Genomic DNA, 26585 nt, shown 5'->3' with positions numbered 1-26585 from the left:
TATCCTTTTTTCAGCGATAATGGAAACCAAAGGCGCCCGGCTCAAAAACGAACAAATCCAAGGCATTTGGTCATGGGAGGGGCCAGGATTCTTAGTGCACTGGTCCCCCTCACATGCCAGGACACCAACTGGGCACCCTAGGGGACACTTGTAACAATTAAAAAATAAATTAAAATACTTCTCAAGTCCATAGCTCCCTTCCCTTGGGTGCTGAGCCCCCCAAATCCCCCCCCCTAAAACCCACTGCCCACAACTCTACACCATTACCATAGCACTTATGGCTGAAGTGGGGCACCTCCATGTGGGTACAGTGGGTTTTGGGGGCGGTTTGGAGCGCTCCCAATTACCAGCACAAGTGTAACAGGTTGGGGGGGGATGGGCCTGGGTCCACCTGGCTGAAGTCCACTGCACCCACTAACAACTGCTCCAGGGACCTGCATACTGCTGTGATGGAGCTGGGTATGACATTTGAGGCTGGCATACAGGCTGAAAAAAAAAAGTTTTTAAAGTTCTTTTTTTTGGGGTGGGTGGGAGGGGGTTAGTGATCACTGGGGGAGTCAGGGGAGGTCAACCCCGATTCCTTCTGGTGGTCATCTGGGCAGTTGGGGCACTTTTGGGGGACTTGTTCATGAGAAAAAAAGGTCCAGAAAAAGTGACCCAAATTCTCGCTTCTGGCGCCCTTCTTTTTTCCATTATTGGCCGAGCGCGCCCATCTCTCCTCAGCCGATAAACACGTCCCAGTCCCACCTTCACCACGCCTCTGACACACCCCCATCAACTTTGTCCATTCTTGTGAGAGACTGTAGTTGGAGGCACCCAAAATCGGCTTTCGATTATACCGATTTGGGCGCCCATGAGAGAAAGACGCCCATCTCCTGATTTGGGTTGAAATACGGGCGTCTGTCTCTTTCGAAAATAAGCTGGATAGTATACTACTTATAATTTCAACACAATATGTAATAGAACATTTTAATTGACTGTGTAGGGTATAATGTCAACACAATGAGGGGCATAATTGAACGAAAACGCCTATCTCCATGGGCGTTTATCTCCGAGAACGGGTCCGTGAAGGGGTGGACCGAACCGTATTTTGGGAAAAAATAGACGCCCATGTTTTATTCAACAATGTGTGAGCTGGGCGTTTTTGTTTTTCAGCGATAATGGAAAATGAAAGCGCCCAGCTCAAAAACGAATAAATCCAAGACATTTATTTGTGGGAGGGGCCAGGATTCGTAGTGCACTGGTCCCCCTCACATGCCAGGACATCAACCGGGCACCCTAGGGGGCACTTTTACAAAACCAAAAAAACAGGTAAAAGAGCTCCCAGGTGCATAGCACCCTTCCCTTGTGTGTTGAGCCCCCCAAATCCCCCTCAAAACCCACTGCCCACAAGTCTACACCATTACTATAGCCCTAAGGGGTGAAGGGGGGCACCTACATGTGGGTACAGTGGGTTTGGGGGGGTTGGACGACTAATAAGCATTAAGCAGCACAATTGTAACAGGTAGGGGGGATGGGCCTGGGTCCACCTGCCTGAAGTCCATTGCACCCCCTAACAACTCCTCCAGTGACCTGCATACTGCTGCCAGGGAGCTGGGTATGACATTTGAGGGTGAAAATAAAAAGTTGTGAAACATCATTTTTTTGTGGTGGGAGGGGGTTAGTGACCACTGGGGGAGTCAGGGGAGGTCATCCCCGATTCCCTCCAGTGGTCATCTGGTCATTTAGGGCACTTTTTGGGGCCTTATTCGTGAAAAAACAGGGTCCAGGAAAAGTGTCCTAAATTCTAGCTAAAAACGCATACTTTTTTCCCATTATCGGTGAAATGCGCCCATCTTTGTTCGGCAGATAACCACGCCCCAGTTCCGCCTTCGCCACACCTCTGACACGCCCCCATCAACTTTGTCCGCATCCGCGACGGAGTGCAGTTGAAAACGTCCAAAAATCGGCTTTCGATTATACCGCTTTATTCGTTTTTGTGAGATAAACGTCCATCTCCCGATTTAGGTCGGAACTTGGGCGTTTTTCTCGTTCGATTATAAGCAGGAATACATAATAGAACATTTTAATTGACAGTGTAGTGTATAATGTCAACACAATACGTAATAGAACAGTTTAATTGACAGTGTAGGGTATAAGCAAAGATGGAACATGTACGTAAGAGAGTAAGAGGAGTTAGAAAATAAGGTGACTAATTTAAAGGAAGGTGCAAATGAGATCAGAGAGATGGTTAAATATTATCTCAGCTAGGGTAGGAGTGGATAAACATGTCCTGCTGCAGTATGTGCAGCCCGTGTCACTCCTTGTGTGTGTGTGTGTGTGTGTGTGTGTGTGTGTGTGTGTGTGTGTGTGTGTGTGAGTGAAATTAACAAGTTAGTTACTTCTTCCATTAAAGGCCTGGTTGAACAGTCAAGCTTTCACTTGCTTCCTGAAGTAGAGATAGTCTTGTGTTAAGCGGAGTCTTTCAGGGAGTGCACTCCAGAGTGTGGGGGGTACTCCGGAGAAGCCTCGCTTGCGGGTATCACATCATGTAATATCTTTTGGAGATGGTTTGGTTAGTGATAGTCCTTGAGAGGACCTTAGTGTCCTTAGAGGTGTGTAAAGGCTTATCCTATTCTTCAGGTACTGGTCATTTCTTTAAGGGCGTTATGTGTGTAACTCAAAACCATACCCCACTATTCCCCAAAACACCCATCGCCATCCCCTTTTTGTGCCACGCATAAGTTTTAGGCATGGGTCATGCGCCTTACTTTACACATGTAACACCAGATTAAATCTAATTAGTGCCAATAATTGCTTGTTAAAAATCCAATTCCTGTCACTACCTAGCTCATTATCTTATTAAGTTGTGCATGCAAATTGGCACCACACCTAAATTTGCACACATAATTTTCAGCGACCTTTGCAGAATCAGAGGGACGGTGTGTGTGTTTGTGTTTTGAAATTAGAAATATAGATTTCACAGCACAATGCATTTGATATGTACATTTTCTGATAAAAACAAATTGTGAAAAATTGTATGGCCTATTCTTTTGATCTGAATTATTTTGTAATGCTGGACAACATTATCCCCTTTTTGCATTTTTTTTAAATATTTCTATATGATGATACCTGTCTGTGAAAGAGAAGGTAGAGGGAAACTATGGAAGCATAAATCTGGAATTTCTTTTTCAGTATTTTTTAATACTAACTACACATCTAGAGAGAGAGAGAGAGAGAGAGAGAGAGATACATTTATGGTCACTTACCAACAGAGTTCCATCTTCTTCTTCAGTATCTGAATTACAAAGATAGCGATTTCCACACCAGTCTTCAAGACCTTCACAGATTTCTACAGACTGTGACATTCCTGGCCAACCTGTATTGAAATAATGTAGAAAACTTTAATCACATTGTAGATGGACTTTCGCCCAAATAAGAGACATGTGATAAACAGGTACACACCTCAATTTTGCTGTAACTGAATATGAAATATATGGTAGCAACCCAATGATCCTATAAACAGTGCTGTGTTCTGAAACCTAAATGTCATGTTAGACCCTATGCTACCACGGAAGGAGATCAGCCTCAGTTGCTGAGGGTGAATGAGTAAGCTGCATTTGTGTCAGGGACCTCTGCAGACCACAAGGTGGCACTAAAGTGTTAACAGGCTTGCTCAGTGATAAAGGAGGAATGAATAGGAGAAAAACTTATAGGTTAATTCAGAAGACCTCAAAGCAAAAAAATTACAATAGTCAAACTAAGGAGTCATAAGTGACTGTGCCACTCTCCTAAAGTTCACACTAGAAAGCAAATCCTTCAATCTCCATAACACTGGGAAGTACCGTTCCCATGGGTAGGAGGGGGGATCAGATGGAGGGCAGCCTGGACCTCAGCAGAAACCCTTATGTGGTTCTCGGCCGATAATCAGCTGACACCCACGTAAACTCTGGTGGCCAGCTTGTTCAGAGTTAGCCCCCGATATTCAGTGTCAGCACTCAGACATGGCCAAGAACTGAATATCCAGGGCTAATTCTGCCCAGGGTGGTCAGCGTTTAAATAATACCGTGTTGGAAGTGATGTCCACAGAGAAGAGTGATGTGATATAGTACATACTTTTATTTGGCTTATTCTCTGGTGATGAGAATACGCCATCCAGAATTACAGGACTGGTGCATTCAGAATCATTTTCTTCTGAGCTTACTGAAGCTCGTTGCTCATTTCTGGAATGCAAGCAAACAAAACAAGTGATATCTCTAAAATCATGTTTAAAATGTAATCTCATATAGAGATGTAACATCTCTTCACTACAAACATGGACAAGCAAAGCTGTAGAATGATTTTGTGTACTGAGGAGGTCTCAGGTTACTGCATACAATCTTGTAATGAGGAACATGAAAAGACACTGTTCTTTTTCAAAGACCTCTAGCAAACTTGATTTTCTGGAATTTATTTGGTTCGAGTACATTGTGAAGTAGAATGTGGCAAACCTTAACAATACAAACTCTGAATGGGGTGTCATCTCACCTAAGCAGCATCATAACCTCTAGGTATGTGCATTCGTTAGCACACATTCCATTTGTTAATGCACCTTAAAAAATGTAGTGCGTGCTAAACCAATTTACATGAATTAACCTGTAAATTCATGACTATGCAGTCAATTAATGTGTGTTTGAATATCTAAATGAACAAAAATGTTCAACAGTCTGAAAATAACACAAAACAATGCAATATCAAAAGCACAAATTTCTTACTTGGACATCCATAGTGGCATCATATATCAGGAGTTCTCAACCTAGACCTCAGGGCACACCCAGCCAGTCAGGTTTTCAGGATATCCCCAATGAATATGCATGAGAAATTTGCACTGTCTTTATTCTATGCAAATCTATCTCAAGCATATTCATGGTGGGTATCCGGAAAATCTGTCTGGCTGGTTATATCCTGAGGACTGGGTTGAGAATCCCTGATATATATGTATAAAAGTACTGAAACAGTGTGGTGCGTGCACAGGAGATCCAGGCATGAAGCTTTGGCTGGCTAGAGGAAGGAGTCTCCTTATACAGTGATCATAGTTTTGATTGATGACCTCAAAAATGTATGGATAATGGGGGCCATGTACTACTCTAATGGTTGACACATAAGGGCTTTAAGCCCTTAATGTGTGGTTAAGGCAGGGAAACAGGTTACCACGTGACCACTTTAAAGGATTTTCTGGTAGTTTACCTGTTACTGCATGTTAAACCATGTTACTGCATTTTTTTGGATATTTTCTCTCAGGGGGTGTTGCATAGGTAGAAAGTGGGCATTGCACTTACCATGAGCTAATTGGCTACACAGAGGTAACACGCGACCACTTATGATTTATGGTTTATTAGCTTACATACCGCTTATATAATACAAAACATATAATAACAACATATCATACAAAACCAGATTTTCCTTTAGAAAACACCAATCAAAAACATAAAACAATTGCCCATATCTACTTGGATGGCTTTCCAAAATCAGGTATTTTCTCATCCCTAACTACTACAATTTCAGATTCCTACGCACATTCCAACAGTTTTGATAAACTTAATCAAGCCCGTTTCACATTTCCTTTGTTTACACCAATTCCATAGGCTTTAATAAGCAAACGTAGGAGGCGTTAACTCTCAGCAGGTACCACGCAGTATGATCTGCAATAAAAATAATGGGAACACTCCTAAAATGTGCCATGTGAAATTTGCAGAACTACCATGCAGTATAACCCCACATTAAGCTGTGGTAACTGCAAATTTTAGCACATTTTAGTAAAAGGGCCCCTTAGAGTGAAATCTGGCATTTATAAGTTAGTCTTATGGTCAAATGAGTCACAGATTACAGTATTTGACCCACAGGTGGGTAGTGATGGTTGAAAGAGTAGGGAAACTTATTGCTCAACTGAGCAAGTTAAAGAATTTTTTTTAATACTTTATTTATTCAAAGGTAAGACAGTACATTGCAATCAACCACCAGATATCAGACAGAACCTTATTCTATACATGCCTACCATAGAAATACAACAAAACAAATATCCAACCATAATATAACAAACTCAGGGGTCCTTTTACTAAGGTGTGCTGAAAAATGGCCTGCAGTAGTGTAGACGTGTGTTTTGGGCATGAGCAGAATTATTTTGTATCGCACCTACAAAAAAATGCCTTTTTTTGGCCGAAAATTGCCGCGCGTCCATTTTGAGTCTGAGACCTTACCGCAAGCCATTGACCTAGCGGGTAAGGTCTTATGCGGTAACTGGGCAGTAATGGTCTACCCGTGTCAAATGCCACTTGACGTGTGTAGCTGCCGTGCGCCAGAAAAAAAATTTTCAGACCCGCGTAGAAATTACCGCAAGGGCTATGTGGTAACCAGGCGGTAACTCCAATTTGGCACACATTGGGCGCACGTAGGTGCCTAAGCAGCTTAGTTAAAGGGCTCCTCGGTGGGTCAGAGTCATGAATCATCTATATTAAGTCGAAGAAAAAGAGGGGCAACAAGACAAAGCATATTTGGAAGTAGAATTAAGAAGAAGTAGGGGCAGCCAAGCTTTTTAACACAAAAGGAAGGAAAATTATTTTAACAAAACGGGAAACAATATAAAAGGAAAACTTTCTTAATGCATATAGAGAAGGTTGAATGTTAACTGAAAAACTCAACACTACAGCATATTCTCAAACTACAAACCTTTAGGATTTAACCCACCAAAGATATAGCACCACATCAATTGCTATTACTGAGCTAAAGGAGTCACTTACCTATTTAAACTGGCGGAAAAATCCTGTCTACCTCAGCTTGGTTACTCATGACTCTCCCCCTACATAATATTAAGACAAATTCAAAGTGCAGTACTGAGAAGCACTTTCATTGGATTCCAACTTTGGCTCTATTGAAAGTTGAATAGCCAGAAGTTATGCATTCCTGGGCTGGATTTTTTTTTTCTTTTTAAGCCATTATGCTAGCTGCGTTTCGGGCCTGTAATTCCTCACAAAGCATGTTAGAAAAGCCTATGATTCACACACTACATTTACCCAGATATACTGTAAAAGTGAAGCTGTCTGGAAAACATTGTTCATTCTTCATTTTAGAGATGGTGTGGGTAGGGTAAATGTTGATAATATTGCCAAATAATGGCTAACTTCTACACTATTGAGCAGAATATTACAGCTGACGCTTTTGGTAGCATTCACATTTTACAGAGGTATGCATTATGCTCAATTTTATACAAAAGTAACCTGATATAAACAAATAAAATGCTGCCATCAAACAAAAGAAAGACGCCTTCTGGTACTTCAATATTTACCTCTTGTTTAGCGGTGGAGAGTGTTGAATCTCATCTGAAAACTGATTCTGTTGCTGTTTTCCGGCTGTGAATGGAATGCAGATAATATGACTCAGCAAAGCAAGCCATTAGTTATCACACAACATAATCCACCAGCTTTACTTATCACCCTTCCACCTTGAACAAATATTAGTTAATATCAGAATGCTATCCAGCTTATTTTCGAAAGAGAAAGACACCCATATTTCGACCCAAATCGGAAGATGGACGCCTTTCTCCCGTGGGCGCCCAAATCGATATAATTGAAAGCCGATTTTGGGCGCCTCCAATTGCAGTCTGTCGCGGGAACGAACAAAGTTGACAGGGCATGTCGGAGGCGTGGTGAAGGCGGGACTGGGGCATGTTTATCGGCTGAGGAGAGATGGGCGCGCCTGGCCAATAATGGAAAAAAGAAGGGCGGCAGAAGCGAGAATTTGGGCCGCTTTATTTGGACCCTTTTTTTTCACGAACAAGTCCCCAAAAAGTGTCTCAACTGCCCAGATGACCACCGAAGGGAATTGGGGATGACCTCCCCTGACTCCCCCAGTAGTCACTAACCCCCTCCCACCAAAAAAAAAAAAACTTTATAAACTTTTTTTCCAGCCTCAAATGTCATACCCAGCTCCATCACAGCAGTATGCAGGTCCCTGGAGCAGTTGTTAGTGGGTGCAGTGCACTTCAATCAGGTGGACCCAGGCCCACCCCGCCTCTACCTGTTTCACTTGTGGTGGTAAATGGGAGCCCTCCAAACCGCCCCCAAAACCCACTGTACCCACATGTAGGTGCCCCCTTTCATCCATAATTGCTATGGTACTGGTGTAGAGTTGTGGGGAGTGGGTTTGGGGGGGATTTGGGGGGCTCAGCACCCAAGGAAAGGGAGCTATGGATTTGGGAGGTATTTTACTGTTTTTTTTACTGCTTACAAGTGCCCCCTAGGGTGCCCGGTTGGTGTCCTGGCATGTGAGGGGGACCAGTGCACTACGAATCCTGGCTCCTCCCACGACCAAATGCCTTGGAGTTGTTCGTTTTTCAGCTGGGCGGCTTCGGTTTCCATTATTGCTGAAAACCAATACCGCCCATCTCAAATCCGCCCAAATCTGATGCATTTGCCTGGCACCAACCATATTATCGGAACAAAATATGGACGCCCATCTTTTTCGAAAATACGGTGTGTCCCGCCCCTTCGTGTACCCGCCCTCGGAGATAGTCGCCCATGGAGATGGGCGTCCGCATTCGATTATGCCCCTCTATATAGTCATGCTGTCTCAGAATTATAGAATACACAGAGGACCCCTTTCATGCCCTGCTTCATTTTAATTGGACAAAGAAAGTGTTATGGTATGCACTACAATAAACTGTTTTTTTTCACTTGCTGACTCAGAATCATGCATAAAGCACAGTTCATTAGCTGTTTCATATGGCTATTAGCATTCACCAACAGTGCAGTGCTATACTAAAAGACAGTGAAACTGTGAGAAAACATGAGATAAGATAAGTTCGCTCCTGTCTGCCCGTTTACATTCTGGTGCTTCTTTATATTTTGTATGGACATATATTTTTTGATTTAGATTATTTTTGGATTGGTTTTTCAGTCTACAGATTTGGGGGGGGGGGGGGGGGGGGGGGAGGGTGTGTAGTATTTCTATTGAGGTGTTCACACTCCTGTTTGGATATACATCATGCATTATGTTTAGCAAATGTTTGATATATACACATATAAAAAATAATAAGTGATAATTATAAGGAGTACAAATAATGTATAGATCTTTCAAGTGAGCCTTTTTTTTGGCTGAACTCACTGACATTTAAGCTCGGTTGTGGGTGCAGCCTATACTGAATTCTCCATTTGTCCCCTTTTTAATTAAAATATGTTTTATGCTACAGGATTGTGCATTTCTCTAGACATCTCTACACCGATTTTGTGTTGGGATTGCCATAAGAGCCAACCCTGTGGGTGCTGTGGGTGCTTGAGCACCCCCAATATAGAGAATATTCATTGAATGTGTCCAGGGAGGGGTTATTTCCACTGGGCTTAGCACCCCCAATAATTTTGAAACGTTGGCTCCTATGGGATTGACTATTTTTTATTTTTATTTTTTGGAAACTAAAAGTGCAATATGTTAACTGTTAACATGTGATAATTGTCACACTGAACAGTTAATATAGAAAATGATAGTTAGGAGCTAGAAATGAGCAGGGACTGTGCTTTACAGTAAATACAGAAAATATTACCATGCTTTAACTTTTAATGCAGCAGATAATTCAGAGCAGAATATGCATGAGCTCCATTTGCATACAATGGAAGCTGTAGGTGGTCCCTTTTAACAGATTTCTTATATATTTATGACTAACTTTCAAGAGCTATACTATTTTCTTCAGGTCAGTATTGATTGAGCTATGGATGATGCTACCTGGATAAACAAATCACAGGTTGCATTGCAGCAATGGTGTGGTGGGGCTTGTAGCAATTAACAGGGTGAGTTGTACCTTTCATAACATCCTGCTGCTTGGTCAAGATTTTTCTAATTTCAGTCAGCCAAGCTATCTTCAGGTCTATCGACTGAGCCTGAAAGATAATGAAAAGTCCTACTGTTCAGTCAATATTTCATTTCAAGTGAACATAGACAATATGATAACAGTAACCTATTTCACATCTTTCCCCCCAAACGGTTCCAGGCTTTGCTTAAATACTTGATTGAACTTTTGTCAGCAATTAATTTTAACATACTGTTAAGGGGTCACAAACATAATTTCTCTTATTTTATCAAACCCTGAAATGTATAGTTTGGTAATTTCATTTATAAAGTAGTAGATGACCTCCTACCATGTAAGCAAGCTTTGATAAAATTCACATGAAAACTGCAGTTATTGACATACTGTAGAATCACTCTGGTTGCTCTACAATTGCTCATAACACTTGTATCAACTAGGTTGAAATGGCATGTGTTGTCTATATACCCAAATTTTCAATTGGGCCCATGTATTACATTCTTTCAAAGCAGGATTCTTAGAGACATGGTTATGCATTCTTATTGCATTGCAGTACATGTAATTTTAATGCTTTCACAGAAAAATGCTCTCAATGGACTAATCCTACTACTAACGAAAGCTATGTTATCAAGTCTTCTACAAACTGTGGACTCCTTTTACTAAGTGGCGGTAAGCCCAATGCGGGATTACCGCTCGCTATCACAGAAGTACCGCCAGTCTACTGCAGTATCCCAGCTGTACTTCTCACCCCTATTGCGCCATCATTTCCGGTGCCACAAAAAAAATATTTTTGTAGCAGCAGACTGTACCTGGCAGTAATCGGGCAGTGCTGCGCACAGCCCAGTTACCATCGGGTTAGCACAGGAGCCCTCACCACAACCTCAATGGGCCCCCCCCCCCAAATGACCATTTAAGCCTGGCCATTTCTTGCAGGAAAGCAAGACCGTCCCTTTTATCAGCAGTAAAAGTGGCCTCGGCGGCACGCATGTAAAACATGCGCTAATGCCCCCCTTTTGCCACAGCTTGGTAAAAGGGGCCCCATATGCCATCTTTTGTTATTTGTATGGGCATCACTAGCGTGCCTTTGTAAAAGACCCACTTAGTTGTCATTTTATAGAATTCCATGGTTGCATGCTCAACTTGTTTCACTTGGTGAAGGTCCGTGCACCCAAAGTTGGTCAGAGAAATCGGCAATAAAACATTATTCTATAAAGGGCATTTGGCATGGAACATTCATTATAGAATAGGATTTCAGCATGGATCTTTCTAGTGCCTAACTTTCAGCGTTATTTATTGAATCTGGCCCATAATGTTTATAATTAATAGGAGCGTAATTATGCAATTTGCATAACGTGTTTTGAGTGCACAATATTTTTGTGTTGAACCTATAAATGAAAACTAACAGTCTGAAGGTGAAGAACTCTAAAATAAACAAGTTGTAATGGCCAAATAAGTGTTTTGCTGATGGTTCTACCATTTTACATATATAAGACATTTGGTCAAATGTATTTTACACAGAACAGTTATAGCTTTTGTCTTTATAAAATAAGCACAACATGTGCGCCTATGTCTTTCCTGCCTAGACACCTTCTTAATTTTACATCCCAAGCATTTATATTAAAGATGGGCCTGTCCATACAGTCATGGGTATCTTCCATTAAGATTAAAGTTCAGATTTAAATTAGTTAGCTATGGAATCCTTCTGGTTCAAAAGTGTGACATGGCTTACAGCTTATTTTAAAACTGCAGTAATCACGTCCTAGAAAAGATATCATGACTACTCAATACAAATTAAACAAAAACCACTGTACCAAAAAGAAGTGGATACACAAATTTCTAATATGACATCTAAAATCAACTTTGAACATTTTGCAGAAAACGCCCAAAAATCCAGTAGCAAACATGGCCATTTCTGAACCTGAAAAACGTCTCTTTTTTTATTTGAAAATGGCCATTTGCTAGACATTGTTGTGTTCAGTGCATCTATATTTTTGGACCATTTTTGAAAAAAAAAAAAAAATCCAAGTAAAAAAACACATAAAATGATGCCTTTGGGATGTAGGAGGAGCCAGCATTCTTAGTAGACTGGACACAAAGACATCCCAGCAGAGCTGTGGAGCACTCTAGGGGGCACTGCAGTGGACCATATAAAAGGTCCCAGATATCCATCTCACTGTTGCCCCCTTATATTGTATGTGAGCCCTGTAAAACCCACCAAAAACCTACTGTATCCAACTGTACACCTCTACAATATCCCTTATGCCTGCAAGTGTCATCTATATGTAGGTACAGTAGGTTTTGGTGAGTTTTGGAGGGCTCACACTTTCTGCCACAAGTGTACTAGTTAGAGTGGGTTATGAGCCTGAGTCCCCTTCTCTACAGTGCACTGCACCAACCACTAGGATACTCCAGGGACCCGCTTGCTATTCTAATAGGACTGACCATAACATCTGAAGCTGTCATAGAGGCTGGTATGTACTGTTTCATTCACATGTTTGGTGGATGGGAGGGGGGTCAGTGACCACTAGGAGAGTAAGGTGGGTCATGCCTTAATCGCTCTAGTAGTTATCTGGTCATTTAGGGCTTAGTTGTGATAAAAATAGGTCTAGACCAAAATGTCTAAATTGTAACCCTGGACATTTTTGTTTTGTTCCATTATGGAAGAAAAATGTTGTGTTGAACATTTTTCTTCCATAATGGAACAAAACAAAAATGTCCAGGGTTAGGAACACCCAAATCCTACCCCCAACACGCCCCCAACATGCCCCCTTGTGATTTGGACATACTGCTGACGAACTGCATTAAAAAATGTCTTACAAATTAGTTTGGAAAGTAGTGATTTGGAAGTTTTCCAAGTTTGTAAGTTTATTTAGAATTTTCTACACTGTCCTATGGCAGTCTTCAGGGTGGTTTATAACATAAAACATTTTAAAAAAGTAAAATAAAGTAGACATAAGACTAACAACTGAGTTAAAGGGGGTAGAACTACAATAAAGATAGAAAAGATCATAGATACACAAAAGGAAGGGGAGGCTCTGTAAGATCAGTGAGTATCCTGGGTGCAACAAATGTCAGAAGAAAGTGTCATCAAAAAGATAGGTTTTGAGATCTACCTTAAACTTTGCTAGGGATGACTGCAGTATTAGGGAGTCTGGAAGAGTTTTCCAGAGTTGTGGTCCTTGGACAGGGAAGATAGAGTATCTGATATGTTCATGAACTATAATATGATAAGTTTGGTTTATGAGCTGGTTTAGTTGATCATACCGAAGAGTTCTAGATGGACTATATGGAATTAAATCACTTGAAAGGTGCAATGGTTCTCCTGAGGCTAATATCTTATGAGTTAGAAGTAAAATTTTGTATGTGATACGGTGATTAACTGGTAGCCAGTGAGCATTTTTAAGGTGTGATGTGACATGATCATGCTTTCTTATGTTAGTAATCAGATGAATTGTGGTATTTTGAATAATTTAGAGACATCTAAGCTCTTTGATCTGAAGTCTATGGTATAACGAGTTACAATAATCTAACTGTGTGATCACTACTGAATGGACTAGAATATTAAGAACAGAAGGAAGAATCAGAGAGCGGACTGAACGAATAAGATGAAGCTTGTAAAAGCAGCTTTTAATAATTCAGGATATTTGAGGTTTGAATGAAAGATTGGAATCAAGAAAAATGCCTAGAATTTGCACAGTGTCCGCCCTTGGAACTGGAACATTTGAGAGAAAAATACACCCAAGTAATGGAACATTTGTTGTATTGGAAAAAAAAAAAACTTTGATTTTGAGGGGTTGAGAACAAACTGATGGTGTCTAAGCAAGTCAGTGATCTTAATTAGTTTCTGATTTAATGTATGGATTTCATTGATACCACATGTATTAAGAGTGTATTTTATTTATTTTTGTTACATTTGTACCCCGCGCTTTCCCACTCATGGCAGGCTCAATGCGGCTTACATGGGGCAATGGAGGATTAAGTGACTTGCCCAGAGTCACAAGGAGCTGCCTGTGCCGGGAATTGAACTCAGTTCCTCAGTTCCCCAGGACCAAAATCTACCACCCTAACCACTAGGCCACTCCGCATAGACAAATGTCTTCAATTTTAAAGACTGGGTCTAAATACCACTTTGTGCCACTTTTTGGACTTTTTTTGTTTCAAAAATGAGTCCTTTAACATTGTTTTTATAGGATAGCAATCCCATGACGTTGTGGAAATGATCTGGACAAATTAGAGAAGCAAACACAGTATCTCCAATACAGTACAATGCAGTGGGTCAATTCATTTGTAAGTAAAAAGTGATTACCACAGGCCACTGTAATAGCATTGCATGCACTGTACAAACCTGTACAACATACACTTCTTCCCGGCCACTGTACCAAATTTCAAATTTTCGATTATCACCTTTCACATTCTCAGTGATACCAACAGCAGTCATCTAAAAAACAGACCATGTGCGCACATTAGCTTTGGAAGTCAAAAGAATGAGATTGTTTGCCTATGAAACAGACTGCGACAATTGTTCAATTTAAGGAAGGTAGCATAAGATTTAACACATTCGATTAGAACAGGCCTGCAGTAATGGCTACCATGCACTGAAAACAGCCAGCTTACTAAAACTCCTGAGCAAGCTGTACTGTATGCTAAGGGGGTTGGTACTGGGTGGGTTATGGGCAGAAAATGGACATGGATTGCCCATTTCTGTTAGCACAAGGTACTTAATGCACACCTGTGCAGTTACACAAGTGCACTTACCATATCCTAAAGAGAAGGTATAGAAGTGCATCCATGAAAACTGCAAAGAAACTTGGGGCTCCTTTTACAAAGCCGCGCTAACGATTCCGGCGCAGCAAATGCAACGAAGCCCATAGAAACTGAATGGACTTTGTTGCTTTTGCCAAGCCAGAATCGCTAGCGCGACTTTGTAAAAGGAGCCCTTGATGTGTGTAAAGAACGTTGCTGTGTAGTAACTACAGAGAACATGCTGGGTACACCCCCACCACCACTATCACCAGTAGCACGTTACCGCAGCACTTTTGCCATTAAAGCACAGTAAGAGAGTAATTATATGACAAAGCACCTACTAAATGCACTGGTTATGGCGCCTATTTCAACGCTATTCTGTATGGAAAGTTGAGCACAAAAAGCACAGGAGTACATCAGCCTCTTTGTTTGCTATTATTAAATCTCACACAGAACCTGCCTCTAAGGTTTTTTTTTTTTCCTCAAGTACACAAGAATGGAAGAAACCTTTAATGATTCAAGTCATTAATCTACTTTATAGAAGTTAAGGGACATCTCATAATTACAAAAGTTACCAAAGTCTTATCAAAACTTCTTGATTTCTGTTCATACTTTCAGAAGATGTTTGAAACTGTAAGAAGGAGTTTTGTCATGTCCATTGCCATATTCCTCTCTTTTCTTACAGAAGACGATGGCTTTCTCATGCAAGAAGATATGTCTTTGCATTGGTTTGAATCGTGCCAGATCCTTCATTTTTGTTGGGCCTTTCCTATGTCCTATCCACACGCTGAAGGAGCCCTGCATTAATACTTTCCCAAAATCATTTATGTCACCCTGAAAAAAAAAGAGATTGTTTCATATTTTTTGATATATCACAAAAAAACACATGCTTTCATTGCCAAAATTGTTTGTTTGTTCTTTTAAGTAAATAAGTTTCATGCATCGCACGGAATGATTTATTGTAAATGTAGGCTAATTTCCAAGCCCGTTTTAGGAATTGACAAATCTGCAGTCAGATCAGATAAGAGTGTATGAGTTAAAAGAGTTACAAAATTACAAGAGGACTGTCCCAAAATATACAGATTCAATGGAGTCAATCAATCAGACATCAGCTTGGGAATTTAGAATAATTTTTTCACAGAGAGGGTGGTCAAAGCCTGGAATGCCCTCCCAAGGGAGATGGTAGAAACAAAAATGTGACAGAATTGAAAATGGCGTAGGATAAACACAGAGGATCTCTAATTAGAAAATAAATGGTATTAAAACACCTAAACTTAAATGGCTGCATGTGTGTGGATGTGTTGCGTTGACACTTGGAGACTCCAACTGTGAGGAACTAGGGCTGGTGCCGGTCAGACTTCTACGGTCTGTGTCCTGTATAACGCAATTGGTTTCGGATGGGTTGAAAAGGGCTTCGACAGCAACTTCAGTGGCTGGAACCTGAGGATAGTGCCAGGCAGACTTTTACAGACTGTGTCCTGCAAATGACGAGACAGATAGGCTGCAGTGGGCTTTAACAGCAACTCTAGCAGTTGGAACATAAGGACAGGGTTGGGCAGACTTCTATGGTCTATATCACAGAAATGGCAAAGAAAGACCATGACCAAGTATTTTACATCATATTCATTGCTGATTTAATCATGAATTGATAATGAGTGTGACAGTTGGTCAGACTGGATGAACCGTTCAGGTCTTTATCTGCTGTCACTTACTATGTTACTATGTTACATGAGTTTGTGGAATGTTTAGCTTGTACGCATTTCCATAGGAATCTTTTGCAATTTGGAAAGTCTCTGGCATGCGAAGACTCATTGCCGGAGCCTGTAGTGGTTTTGTGCACCATAACTATGTACAGAGCAAGTGTGCAAGAATCAACAGATTGGGCCTTCTTCCTGTTCATCAGTGACTACTATTTTAAGTCAGTTTTAATCAATGGTTTGTATGTTGAGGTGCAAATATAAACTCTCCACCCTCTAAGGCTGTACTATTTTAAAATGTTAGTGAGATCTGATCACTCTCATCTTCTCTATGTTTTCTCCTGGCTTTGCCATTTTATTTTGTTTAAATAACAATTGTGCTTCAGAGCTAAGTGTCTTCAATTGTTCCTTTTTAGTTTCCACTTTCAACTTCTACTTTCTATAATACTCTTTCCCAGAAAGTGAAGCCACACCAACTTTGCTCCCTACACACCACATGTCCTTTCACCTTTCTTCTTGTTTTCCTCTATCTTGAAAGACATACATAGCTCCCATTCCACTCTTTATCCACACACGTTCTTCACATTCTCTCTTCTTATGATCATGTTCCAGCTCTAACCTGCTATTTCTTCTTCAATACCAGGTGACCCATGCATACACTGCGCATCTACCAATGTCCCTTATAATTCTCCAAAATGTTTTCTCCATCCTTACCTCAACTTCAATGGTTCCAAAGCCATGCTTGTGCCTATCCAGTCTCTCATGTTCACAACAACTTGCTTCTATCCAAATGTGCTTTGGATGGGTCAAAAAAGAAGGCATCACCCTCCATACAGCTATCATTACAGAGTATAAGATGATTCTTTCATATAAATAAGATTAATATATACGTACATCATATCCTGTAATTGCAATCTGATGCATGGAGTCATTGACTGATTTTAATAAATCCAACATGGCTACCAAAGCTTCCTGTAATTCCTGAATCCCATCACAATTAATACTGTATTTCAGTAACTCCTGGGGGGGAAAAGAGCAAAATGTAAGTATTGCACTTCACCAATGTAAACTACTGGAGCATTGAGGGTGGCACATTATTAATTTCCATAGACCCCTTAGAACAGGCCTTGACAATTGATATTTGAATCTCAGAACCATCCTTCCTCTTCTATGTTGTTCCCACCAAAGTTCAGGGGAAAGGATTAGGAGTTTTGATTTGCTTCACCTATCAGTGTGGCATGGACCTCACCAGTCTTCCTCTCTTCTCTCATCCCCTTCCCAATTTGTTCTCACTAGTGACCTGACAAAATGGTATGGACAAAATGGCATGTAGCATTATTTTTACAAACCTGATAATTGATAATATATTTAAATATTGCATTCTGAAGTTTATTCTAACTTAAAATTAGCATAATGGATAAACTGGCATGAACCTAATGTCATGCTGCAATATTAAAACAACTGTAGTCAGTCACCATAGTGTGAAGGTCTTCAATGATCCTCATGTTTGTCTTCTTTTTCTTTCCTGGCTGAACCCCAAGTTCAAGCTGCCGATGCAGGAGTTCCACACTGTGTTGCTCCTACTGTAGCTTGCATGCAAGTTTGTTTGTAGTGGGAGGGGAAAATCCAACATTGTTATTGAAGGTATTATGCCATCCTTCAATAGCATTGATGCTTTGAGGCAAGTTTTGAAGTACACGTGTGTATTAATTCTAAATCTTGATTGCATGTGTTTAGCCTTATACCGGTGCCCTTATCAGACAGACTGCAAGATGCAAGGCTAAACCTTCAAGGTGCTTGTTCCCCCAGATAAACTAATTTGGCATGAAGATCACAGGAAGAGATATACCATTAGCCAATCACAAATTTATCAAAGAAGCAGATTTATTGTACATATAGGAATAGACATCTAATTGCTGTTTTGCCAATTACATAAGTAGTACATGCAAATAGAGTCTCTTTCTTCCTGTGAGAGGAACTTGAGTTATCTCTGAAGCAAGCTGCTTCTTAGAGTCAGAGGATGTTCCTGTTTCTATATTAACAAAGCATTCCTTATATACTTTAATTCTAGCCATATGTACCATGTCTTACATCTATTGCTTCTACTGTTACTTCCCCTCCCCTTTTCCTGTTCAACATCTGCTACATATTAATTTTAAGATACCTTGTCCTGTTTCACTATTTGTGACCACATAAATCACAACCTCTCAGGCTACCTGTGAACATCCTAGAGCTTCATTTCCTTTCTTCAGCCCCTTCCTGTTGCTGTGTTAGCATTCCTTATGTTAAATTCTGCTGACATGGAGACTTGTGAAATTCTGCTGACATAGCCTGCTTTTACTTATATCACACAGTTGGCCAGACTCTGCTTTACAGAGGTAGCAAAGATCATGTCAGCCATCTTAAGATAGCTCTGATGCTAGGGGAGGGGGGGGGCAGCTACCTTAAGTAAGGCAGGTTTATACACATGTCTGCGTTGTCCTCTTCTAACCCTTCTTGGTTGACCAATAAAATTGCCTTCCAGATAGTCAAGAACATATTCCAGATCAAGATACATAGGTTCATCTGTTAGTCTTTAAAAATGCTGATGACATCATCAGGTGGGACAAAGGCAAGTGCAAGAAAACACTTTGTGTTAAAAGTAAAATCAGGTTAATCTCTGTAGTATGTAGATAATCCTTCAGCTTGCAACCTCCTCCGTAAACACTGCATAAAGTAAAAATTACAACTGTTGATAGAATGTTTTGAACACGGATGAAGATTTGACCACTTTGAGTTTATGAATAGATGGAGGTATCAATGGATCTTTCTTTCTGGAGATGGTGCTGAATGTTGCGGGCAAGTGTTGATCTTTGGGAAGAAGATGTATGGCTATATGAAGCAGAACCAGGAGTTCATTTTGGATGGTTGATTTTGTTGCTTCTTTGGATGACTCTGCTCTCCATTTCACATTGACTCATGCTTTCTTCACCTCAGGTTACCCATGAATGACCATATGGACTCATTTCAAAGATGATGTCACCAACCTTTATGTGAACACAAGCCATGCATGATCTTTTCTTGCATCACAACAATTCTTTCCCGCTGCTACCATCAGAATGCTTTGTAAACAAATAAGCTAAAACTACCAGCTTTCTTGTTCCTTTCTGCAATACTATGAATTCTGACATTCTTAGTTTATATGAATTTACACCCGTTAGCCTTACTACATGAGGCTATTTATATCGGTGCAATAACTGCAGTCATCTGTTTAACTTAAATCATCCAATAATATAAAAAATTGTTAACTGGAGAAGTGAAGACATGATAAGCCTTTGCTGATTTGTTTGTTTAGCATGCTTTGTTCTTGTGGCTTCTTTGATGTCCACTGGCTCTTTTGTATTGCAGTGTATTGGATTCCTTATGCATTACATTATAAACCTGTTTTGATTGCACAGCACCCTTTATTCTATACTGGTCTATTCTTTGATTTCCAGTGGCTGCTGTAGTTTAATATCTTCAAACATTCTATGCCCAGCACCCTTTATCCTTTAATTTTTAGGTGACTGTTTAAGTTTTCAATAAAACACAGAACAGGATGTATTTCACTTCCCATTTTCCATACATCATTGTCCATATCATTGTTCCCATGCCAAGTTGTCTGTGCTAGTTTCTCCCATTACATTTTGTCATCATTACTTTTTGTCCGTGACATTTTGTCATGGAACCATATCTGCATCCTAGCTCATACCCATTCTGTCCTCATCCAGTTTGTGTGCCCCACCCCCACCTCCCCATAAAACCCAACAGGCCTAATCCACAACTCTCCCGAATTATCCCCCCCTCCTAGGTAATCAGCAAGTGACCTTGATGCACCTCCAGGAATCCAGTTGGCCACCCCTCACCCACACCCCACTCCCTGCTAATGATGTAGCCAAAGAAATAAGGTCCCTCCTACCATGTGTACTGCATGATACATAAGTACATAAGTACATAAGTAGTGCCATACTGGGAAAGACCAAAGGTCCATCTAGCCCAGCATCCTGTCACCGACAGTGGCCAATCCAGGTCAAGGGCACCTGGCACGCTCCCCAAACGTAAAAACATTCCAGACAAGTTATACCTAAAATGCGGAATTTTTCCAAGTCCATTTAATAGCGGTCTATGGACTTGTCCTTTAGGAATCTATCTAACCCCTTTTTAAACTCCGTCAAGCTAACCGCCCGTACCACGTTCTCCGGAAACGAATTCCAGAGTCTAATTACACGTTGGGTGAAGAAAAATTTTCTCCGATTCGTTTTAAATTTACCACACTATAGCTTCAACTCATGCCCTCTAGTCCTAGTATTTTTGGATAGCGTGAACAGTCGCTTCACATCCACCCGATCCATTCCAGCTCAGTAAATTTGAGCCATACAGTGTAGGAAGTATTTACTAGTCTTTCAGTCTGAAGTCTCATGAGATTTCAGTGCATTAGACCAGCAGGCATTTCCGACACCCCACGGCTGAAACTTACTGCAAGCTAAGGGCCCCTTTTACCAAGCTGCGGCAAAAGGGGGCCTGAGCTGGCATTGGCATGTGTTTTTGATGTGCGAAGAGGCCCCCTTCTACCGCAGCAAGTAAAAGTTAGTTCATTCTTTCTTTCAGGACATGGCCATGCAGCAAGTGAAGCGCTTGCCACGTGGCCATTTTTTAGGGGGGGGGGACCTTACCACCACCCATCGAGGTGGCGGTAAGGGCTCCTGTGCTAACCCGGTGATAACTGGGCAGAGCGCGGCACTGCCTGATTACCGCCAGGTACACACCGGATATGACTCGCTTTGGGGGTGGGAACTAATGCCAGGCTGGTGTGGTAGCCCGGTGGTGCTTCCTTTTTAGCAAGCGATAAGCTCAAGTTGGGCTTACCGCCGCTTTGTAAAAGGGGCCCAAAGTCACAAGGTACAGACAGCAAAAAATCCTTTGTCTCTACTTTAAAATTTAGAAAAACAAAACCTTTTAGGGAGTGGAAATCCCAGGTTCTGCGGTGCAATTTCTAGGTGGCAGACACCTGGCACCTAGAATTTGTCGAGCCCCACCTTAGACTATCCTTTGCTTTCCAAGTTGTGAAACTTTCCAGTCAGATCAAAATAAGAATTATCCAAGGATGGTGTTGTACATATGTGTTCAAGATTACATAGGTTCAGTTTTAGATATGGTCTTTTGTTTTGAGAATTCACCTGTTGCATACATACCTTCAACAATAACTGATATTTTGCTAGACGTTGCACTGGTTTAAGTAAATATGAATCCAGCCCTAGTTTGTGTTCTAGTTTTCTTTGGCATTCCTGGAAATAAAAAAAATTAAGACAATGAAAAATAAAAGTTAATCTATTGTAATAAAAACTGTGCATGTATTTCAAGTAGAGTCAGAATTTAAAAAGAAAAATAAACAGATCTTCCTACGTACTGGATGACTGCTGGGAATGTTCTTTTGTGTTAAACATCCTAAAATTATATGTCTCACAGAAATTAAAATGGAAATAATCCTGTACTTTAATTGGACTCAAGTCAGACCATATAACACATAGAAGGCAATTCTGTAAAAGGTCACCTATAATTAGGTTCCGAGAGGATGCCAATTAAGTATTGCATAAAGGATAGTAGACACCTGCTTTTCAGTAAATAAAAGCAGGTATCTACTATCCTTTATGCAATACTAGTGTAATGGATATACATGTGTGTATACACTTAAGTGTGAGCATTTCTCCAGCTATATAACTGGCATATATGCTCACAGCTAGATTCCACAGGTGTACGACTAACAAATAGGGGCTGATATTCAGCCTGCAGTGATAAGCAGCTTGCAAGCCACTTCAGCTGTGGGCCGACCTAACCCTGTATATTCAATACCAGGGCATGTGCAGCTCCCAGCATTGAATATCTGGGTATGTGCGCTGACTCGGAAGTTAAGCATGCACCAGCCAATATTCAAACATATGCTGGGTTATTGGTGAATAAAGTTGGGCCAGTCATTTTGCTGGCCAAGTTTATGCTCTTACATAGCTGGTTAGCAAACAATTGCTACTAACCAGCTAAGTTGCTGCTACACTCTTACTCTTCAGCAGCATCACCCAGTTTAACTTGACAGGAGCAGTGGCATGACAAGTAAAATAACCCTAGCTAAAAGCTGTGTTTATTTCACTTTCTGGGATCATCAGGCTGCCAAGCCATGGCCCAGTGATCTCAGGCCCTGCCATAGAGGGGCCAGCAGCCCAAACATAAACCTGTTGGCTAGAGGGACCTTCCCCCCCAAATCTGTTATGCCCCCTTGTGTGGTATCTGCTGGCACTGGCCTTCCCAACTGGGGTGGGCCCCCAGCGGGTCAACCCGCTACAGTGGCTAACCCAACACAGATCCCCCCCAAGTTGTAACTGCTCTCCTTCTTTGCCCTTATATGGAATGATGATCCCTAGCGGTAGTACTGTCAGACTTCCACTAGAGATCACCAGCATAATTTTGGATGATGGAGCCACAAGGGCAGGTGCAATTGGGGATTGCTCCAGCCTGGCTCCTAGCAACCAGGGATATTTGATATCAGGTAGATCTGGAGAGCCTTCAGGAGTGTGGGGGAATTTGTGTTGGCAGTGCCACTGTAGCATTTGGGTACACTAGGAAGGCCATCCCAGTTGGGGGGTAGTACCAGGGGATGCTGCACAAAAGGTGAGGAATGAATTTGGGAGGGGCCCAAGCGGGGCTTTCACCCTTGGGGGAAGCCGTCTAGCCAGCAGGTTAAGTTTATGGTGCTGGCCCCTTTATGGAGCCCCTTCTGGGCTGCTGGCCTTAGGTCACTTGTGCTGTGGCTCAAAGGCAACATCAGTCCTTTACCATGGGATCAGCAACCTGCAGTATAGAGGCACTGCAGGCTGTTGACTCCAATTAAATCAAAGTGTGTTTACTGCACTTTGATAACTTTCCCCTTTAAGTTTTGTGTTAGATCTAGCTGACTTCACCAAAACAAACAAAATTGAAGTTTTAAATAATATTAGAAATGGTCTGACCATGAGAACAGAAAGGTAGAATATACCCTCTTCTCAGTTTTAACAGAAACACGAATAAAAATCATGTTGAGTATACTCCTCAACTGATGAGTTGATTTTAAACAGTCTTCATAAAACCCACATAGAAATGTAGAAGAGAAAAATTATCTACTATCATAAATATTTAAATCTCCTAAATCTATTAACAAAGGGTACTTCAGTAATAACTCTGAAATAAGGACAAGCCAGCTGTTCCAACACAGAATCTCCGGTTCCCAGAGGTCTATAGATCAGCAGACATTAAAAATCAGAAGACCCTTGCAGTTTCAATAAAAATGCCCCACAGGACTATTTATTCATTTCAAATATTTATAATCTGCATTACTTACAACCCTAGGTGGAATACAAGTCAACGGTCATATAAAAATAATTTTTAACAATAAAAAAAGAAAAGAAAATTTATCTTGTACACCCACATACAGTCTCCCTCAGCTAACATCTACCAATTCCAAGCTCACTATATCAAGCTGTCCTCATCTACTATAAAGAAGAAAACATATCATAATTAGTGTAAGGGAAAAGCCTGATTTAAGGTGCTTACAAAATGTTCCTGGGCAGGTGAGAGCTCTTAAATCATCTGGCAGTCAGTTCCAAAGTTTCGACCCAGCAACAGCAAATATACGAGCTTGAATTTCATCAAGACAAACGTGGTGAAAAGAAGGAACATCCAGCAAAGCATATCAGGTGATCTATAAATTCTAAGTTCAGTACTGTTGCTCAGAGAAGCCTCATGGTTGAGTACCTTGAGAATTAGGGACAAGATCTTACACCAAATCCTCCACACTGCAGGAAGCCAGTGCACTTAACAATGAATAGAGGTAATAAAATATATTCTTTGAGTATCAACTATGATTCTAGAAGCAATATTTTGGATGACCTGAAGCCATTTTTACTACATTAGTAGCCAATCTTAGATGAGAATTAAGCTTAGGAAACAACATTTTAATTCTCCAATTTGACATGTCAAATGTATTTACAGTAGATCATGACATCCTTTTAAAATACTTGACTATTATGGAATCTGTGCAACTGTCTTGAAATGGTTGTCTGGATTTTTGAAATCCAGGTCTTACAAAGTAAAGCAGCTGGGTACTATCTCGTCATCATGGGTTTCCTGTAGTAGAGTGCCACAGGGTTCTCCTCTGTCACCTATTTTGTTTAACAATATAATAATCCCTTTAGGCCATTTGCTAGAATCAAACAGGTTTTCAGAATTCTTATTTGCTGATGATGTTACAATTTATATCCCATTCCTCAAAGAATTACATGAGATTGCAAACAAAATCAAAGTAGGTTTCAACTTATTGGATTCCTGGGCTCTTAATTTTAAATCGATTCCTTTTATAAACTGTATTAAGCAGCTAACCCAGGTTTTACTGCATGTAGACATTAGTGTGGGATCACAGTCCTTTTCACATACTTTCTGTCTCAGAAATCCTGTCAAGCAGTCAGAGCTTTCACAATCTTCACTCATCAGTGTCCTCAGCCCCTCCTGAAGAGTGAAGATTGTGAAAGCTCTGACTGCTTGACAGGATTTCTGAGACAAAGTATGTGAAAAGGACTGTGGTCCCACCATACTATATATTTAGTTGGAATTCAACATCATATTACATCATAAGACTCCTGAAGAAGGCGCTCCGGCACCGAAACACGGCTGTGTTGAGTCATACTTTTTTTGATGTTACCAATAAACTTTTTTTTTAATCATACGTCTTTCTCTCTGTTTGGAAAGAGCCTACCTTCCCCACTCCTTCTCTACTTTGCACTGAAATGTGCTATGTGCATATATTATGGGCCCTGTTTTTAAGGCACATTGCTCTAGATTCAAAAATTCAATAAGGGTTTAAACACTGAATTTGTTCAAATGATTCAAAAATAACAGCAGGGTTGACATATAATATGGCACAGGTGTGAGTATAATTAGGAGGAAAAAGCCTTGAGGAAACTCCTCTTTTGTGCAACCAAATGCTTTAATCGGAGTTGGACTTTCTCATCATTGGCTAAAAAAACCTTCACATAACACAACTTAAACTAAGAACATTAAAGCTTTTCAACTTAGCTTATGCTGTTCTTCAATGGTCTTGATCTTCGCATTTGTCTATAAGCGTTGGCTGTGAACGTTGGCTGTGATCTACGGCGGCCAGCGTTTCGAATCCTCTCTGCATCAGGATCACAGACCAAGTGTTCTTTCGAGAGCGAGCAGCTGAAAACCTAATTGAAAGAACACTTGGTCTGTGATCCTGATGCAGAGAGGATTCAAAATGCTGGCCACCGTAACTGAGTGGAGAACACTTGGTTTGTAATCCTGATGCAGAGAGGACTCGAAACGCTGGCCGCCGTAGATCACAGCCAACGTTCACAGCCAACGCTTATAGACAAATGCGAAGATCAAGACCATTGAAGAACAGCATAAGCTAAGTTGAAAAGCTTTAATGTTCTTAGTTTAAGTTGTGTTATCTGAAGGTTTTTTTAGCCAATGATGAGAAAGTCCAACTCCGATTAAAGCATTTGGTTGCACAAAAGAGGAGTTTCCTCAAGGCTTTTTCCTCCTAATTATACCCACACCTGTGCCATATTATATGTCAACCCTGCTGTTATGTTTGAATACTAAGGCACATTAGCATTTTTAATGCACCTACCATTAATGCGTGTGTTAACCGTATAGGCACCTATAGGGATATTGTAGGTGCATACACAGTTAACATGCGTCCATGGTTAACATGCTAATGCACCTATAACACAGCTTAGTAAACAGGGCCCTAAATTCATGTGTGTCCCACACATAGCAGTAGTGTTAAAAAGTTGTCGTGGAACATGTTTTAATAGTAGCTGCACTTGTGTGTATAAAATGCGAGTGTATTATATGTGTGTGTCATGTGAATGTATTATATATGTGTGTGTCTTGCACGTAAACAGTAGTGTTAAAAAGTTGTTGTGGAAAAAATAGGAAACTCCATGTGATGTCACTGGACGCACGCCTACAGCGCAGTTGTCGCCTTTTTTATTTTGCCTGGGCATGCATAGTACATCAACACTTTTCGCAAAACTGTTCTGCGCATGTGCTAAGCGCTTTCCCTACTGAGTCACTTGCAGAATTTCTGCACAGCTCGTTTGCATGCGATTTCCTTTGAGCATCAATTGCTGGTTCAAAACCGGTAATTTCAACCGCGGAGATATTCGCACTCGGTATTTAATTACAACTTTTGAGCATCGGGGCCTTAATTGCTTTGTTTGGACAAACTGGCAAATAATTACCAAAGGGAAAGTGAAACCTCCCCAGAA

The 26585-nt window shown here is 40.9% G+C and overlaps 1 protein-coding gene across 1 annotated transcript in view; it reads right to left on the bottom strand.

Annotated features, from left to right (window-relative positions):
- The window catches only part of MCF2 (MCF.2 cell line derived transforming sequence), a 147671-nt gene that overhangs the window by 17663 nt on the left and 103423 nt on the right, over nucleotides 1-26585 (bottom strand). The window contains exons 19-26 of the mRNA XM_030209577.1: nucleotides 21459-21551; nucleotides 17143-17268; nucleotides 15164-15385; nucleotides 14154-14246; nucleotides 9806-9884; nucleotides 7301-7364; nucleotides 4096-4202; nucleotides 3249-3358 (exon numbers count right to left, since the gene is read on the bottom strand). Coding sequence (XP_030065437.1) covers nucleotides 3249-3358; nucleotides 4096-4202; nucleotides 7301-7364; nucleotides 9806-9884; nucleotides 14154-14246; nucleotides 15164-15385; nucleotides 17143-17268; nucleotides 21459-21551 — 894 coding nt within the window. The remainder of the gene's footprint in view (nucleotides 1-3248; nucleotides 3359-4095; nucleotides 4203-7300; nucleotides 7365-9805; nucleotides 9885-14153; nucleotides 14247-15163; nucleotides 15386-17142; nucleotides 17269-21458; nucleotides 21552-26585) is intronic.

Source organism: Microcaecilia unicolor, chromosome 7, assembly GCF_901765095.1.
Source record: "Microcaecilia unicolor chromosome 7, aMicUni1.1, whole genome shotgun sequence".
Taxonomy (NCBI): domain Eukaryota; kingdom Metazoa; phylum Chordata; class Amphibia; order Gymnophiona; family Siphonopidae; genus Microcaecilia; species Microcaecilia unicolor.
The sequence above is the reverse complement of the archived record's forward strand: the minus strand, read 5'-3'. Positions and strand labels throughout refer to the sequence as shown.